This window comes from Adiantum capillus-veneris, chromosome 18 (genome assembly GCF_014529385.1).
Source record: "Adiantum capillus-veneris isolate H3 chromosome 18, ASM1452938v2, whole genome shotgun sequence".
In the NCBI taxonomy this organism is placed as follows: Eukaryota; Viridiplantae; Streptophyta; class Polypodiopsida; order Polypodiales; family Pteridaceae; genus Adiantum; species Adiantum capillus-veneris.
In genome coordinates this window covers 47,610,723-47,614,927 of record NC_140948.1, presented here as the reverse complement: position 1 = coordinate 47,614,927, position 4,205 = coordinate 47,610,723, and the positions used below count along the sequence as shown (strand labels likewise).

General features: G+C 41.5%; 1 protein-coding gene across 1 annotated transcript in view; it reads left to right on the top strand.

The window, feature by feature from the left end:
* Nucleotides 1–270, top strand: part of LOC147435609 (malate dehydrogenase, glyoxysomal-like) — a 6,495-nt gene extending 6,225 nt beyond the window's left edge. The window contains exon 9 of the mRNA XM_086488628.1: nt 1–270. This exon is cut by the window's left edge and continues 71 nt beyond it. Coding sequence (XP_086344754.1) covers nt 1–5 — 5 coding nt within the window. The 3' untranslated portion in view covers nt 6–270.
* Nucleotides 271–4,205: the final 3,935 nt, after the last annotated feature.

Below are 4,205 nucleotides of genomic sequence, written 5' to 3'. Positions count from 1 at the left end.
AATGAGCGGTATTATTTTTTTGTAAATACCAGGAAGGGAGTATCATCATCTAAGCCCAACGTTAAGCATGGGAGGTTTAACGATTGTACCGGTCGTGCCGAGGGAGCTTGCATCCTACAAAATACCCACATAGTGAGGAGATGGGGTGTTGGTTTTGTCTTTTAAACATGTGGAAGTGTGTTTTACAAGTTGTACATTGTGTGAAGTCGTTTATTTGATTGGTTATCTCCATAAGTTTCTGTTATAATAAGAAACTAGAACATTGGTCAATGGTTAGTACTCATGTTTTGGGAGAGCTGTTTGAATTTTCATTTACTGAGGTATGGTTCAATACCACTATGTCTTATTTCACTGTGAAATTTTGTGCATAGGAACCTTGCTTGTCTCTAATTTTTTTGTAATATGGAAAACTTAGTCTGCAAGTACTTGTCCTTCATGTCGTTGTTAATGCCTCTTTCAAGCTGTACTAATGAATATGGTGTAAGTGAAAGCAAGTTCAAAGTCTCTGGGCTTCTGACCATGATGTGCATGGACCTGTCTTGACGACCAATTGCTGTGTAAGTAGCAACCTACTAGACAGGCAGTCTTTTGGCATGTCAATATACTGAGCAGCCCCCCCCCCCCCCCCCCCCCCCCCCCCCCCTCCCCCGGGTGCCTATGTAGGTGTCCTCCGGCCTCTACAATGTCACCTCTCATCTCACATAGTGTCTAGATTAGGCATACTGCTTAGATAGATCCATATGGCAGCTACCCCCCTTTTCCTTCACGGGAAAAAGGAGAGGCTTTTCAATTAACTAGCAGAGAAAACCAAGCTATCCCAGTTTCCGCGCAAATATGAGCAACACCTTGGCAAATTGATGTGAGCGCAAGATATATTAAAGAAGATATTCATGTCATTCTAGATTCGACCAGCACTTCAAAATAAGTGGTTGCACATCTAAAATTACCACAAAGTAGTGGCCCTAAGTGATAGAAGCACATATAAAGTGGTTAACTATGGATGCACTAAAAACACCAAAAACATACTTCCAACAAGTCAATGAGGCCACCTACCAGGTACCTACCAAGGCTTGGAACAATACCTTTGTGAGTGTAACCATGATGCATAAACTAATGGGCAATGGACTTCAAACCAAGGTCACGAAAAGACACAAAGTAGATGAGTTTGCAAGGCACATATGTAGCATGTTTGTTGTCCTGCCTTGGGAAATCCTCAAGTGCAAAGAGGGAATTTGGCCAGGGTGATAGCATAAGTCACCCTCCAATCACCTAGTTGTATTAACATGGAACATATGTGATGCATTGGGGACCACGATTAGCTCGTAGCAATGAAGCTTGCACACCTCTTTCTTGTGCAATTTGTCTTGAAAATCCTTTGTTAGTTTTGATCTCCATCCAATAAGCTTACCATCCTTCAACTTGGGACGAAACACACTCCAGCTCTTTGCTCTTTGTAGTTGCACTCTATCCTTGCATTAGTGTCTTTAACAAACCCATTTTGCCGCAACATTTCAACCTTAGGAATGGTTGCAAGTTAGTGCAAGTTGAAGGTGTTGGTCCTTCAACGATCCTAGCATCCACATTTTAGGTATGAGTATTACTACTACTCTAGCACCATACAAACAACACAACCAAAACTTATGAATTGGACAACAATATATCCATCATACTGTAATGGAAGCTCACTGACTTGCATTACTTCTCGAGGTTGACAAAGGGCAATGGAAATGTTGGTGTGCAATGGAAGTCTTTTAATGACATCAACAACACTTGCCTAGTGTTGGATGTTGTCTTGGAGGTCAAGTTGAAAAACAAAGGAAGCAATTTCCTTGGTGGTGAAATCTTGGACCGACATCGCATTGCAATGGATAAGTAGATAGAACAACCTTGTAAAACTGAGAAACCTCATGATCAAGAGCGTAAACATGCTCTCCTATTTTATTTTCTTTGCCTCAAGCTTTACGTTGTCTTTGACAAAGTTTGTCTCTGACCTCGTGGAGAGCCATACATAGTAATGTGTTTGCTCATTGCACCCAACAGAAATGGGGGTGGATGGGGTGTTAATTTGCACAAAGTATATTCTGATAATCATTGCACAACCAGAACATCAAAGTAATAAATATCCACCATTTATTGTAAATGACGTTTAAGACTTGTAGTGACAAATAATTCTAAATAGTAAAAAGCGATAAAACCTACAAGCTAACACTCGTCAAGGAGAAAGATCCGTTACGAAATCACCATCAAATCCGTTATTAAATCAAACTCGACATTTGTTTTGATTTTATTTCAAAAAAACACTGAAGCTCAACCGATCGTCACATGCGAACCTGTTGCAAAGGTAGGGTTTCGTTCTTAGACAAGCACTTTTTATGTAGACTGGAATGGGAGATGGTCTCTTCAGACAGCCTATTCCAATATTAGAATTCAGAGCTAATGATTATTTCGTCAGTTCAGTTAGTGAGAATTGAAACAGAGTACCGGACTAAATAGAGAACTTAATTGGAATGACATATTAATATGAAAGATAGACTTGGAAGACTGAAAATAGTATTTGCAGATTTAGATTAATAGCTCAAGGATAATTAGTACAATGTACAATGGGTTAAGCTCAAACGATTATAGGAGTAAATGATTAGAGGCTGAATCTAGAAACTAGTGTTGCTCATCAGTGTTAAAGGATGCAGTCACAACTTTGCCTTTTTTTTTCCTGTCTCGAATGTGCCGTGACTGGTGTACTGGAGAATCTCTAGTGTTGTCCTTATTGTGCTATCCATTGTATTGCTGCATATCATCAAATTGCTGGTCGTCTGACTGCTGGTCTGGCTGGTCTTTGTTGGGTTTACTGCCCCTTGTGGTAGCTGATCCACCAGCTCCAGAGCCTGAGGGTGGGGAAGGAGGAAAGTTATCATCATCATGAGGTTTGTCTGCCGAGTTATCCTCCCCTTCCTCATCCTGCTCTTCTTCCCTCTCAGACTCCTCATCAAGATCATTTTGCTTATTGATATAATCTATGATGGCCTGATTTGCTAAGGCCGTGTTGTATTCAGAGAGCTTTTCTTGCAGATCACTTTGCATAGTCTTCATGAGTGCCTTCAAATTGTCCATATTAAGAGTGACATTGCCTTGTGGATTTAGGAGGTTTGAATGGCTGATCATAGAGTTGTTCAAGCAACTGGTATGATCGAGAATATGCATATAAGGGTAGGTAAAGAAAAATTCAAAACCAACTTTCTGTTACTGGATGTTCAAGGAGCATATGGAATGCTGTTGGGATGCTCACGGCTGCGGCGGACGGTGCAGGTTGTTCATGATTATGCCAATCAAACCCTGACAATAAAGGGCACCAGTAGGAGAATTCAGATCCAGACAAATAACACCAGAAGCTAAAAGAAGACACTGTGACCAGAAGAGCTTTGCCAGAAGTATGGGGTTAAGAAGATTGAAAGGATGCCGAAAGCAACAATGAATATTTTTCCATTGGCTGAAATAGACTTAAATGCATTATTATTCGACAAGGATCAAGCTAAAAAACAAAGGAAGCAATTTCCAGATCAATTCACTGAACCGAACCCTGGAGAAAGACCAGTTCAGTTGACCAGTTCAAATTCCAATACACTATCACACACTGAAGAGGTGCACTCTGAAAAAGTTACTGGAGTTGTGCGTATTTGTTGCACGTGGCAATGCAAGAGACTTGTTGATACAGTGTGCAAGCCACAAATGGTTCCAAGCACACAACTAAACTAATCTAGCAAGCTCAAGAGAGCAAGGTGTGTCACTCACTGCCCTAGGCTCGCCTTCGTGGAGGATTCCTCACTGCGAAGAAGGAGCCATCGCTGAGCCACGCTCAACCGCTTTACCGTCGTCGTGTCGTCATCGCAATGCTCAATCTCTCTCTCTCTCTCTCTCTCTCACACACACACACACACACACACACACACACACACACACACACACACACACTCTCTCTCTCTCTCTCTCTCTCTCACGCACACACACACACACACACACACACACACACACACACACACACACACACACACACACACACACACACACACACACACACAAGGAGATGAAGAAGGAGAAGATGGAGATGGAGCAAGAGCACTCTTCAATTGTACTAATGAAAGAATGAATGATTTTTAGGTTTAGGTGACTTTTATATGAGATCGCTCCATTCACACTTGGACGTCCATACT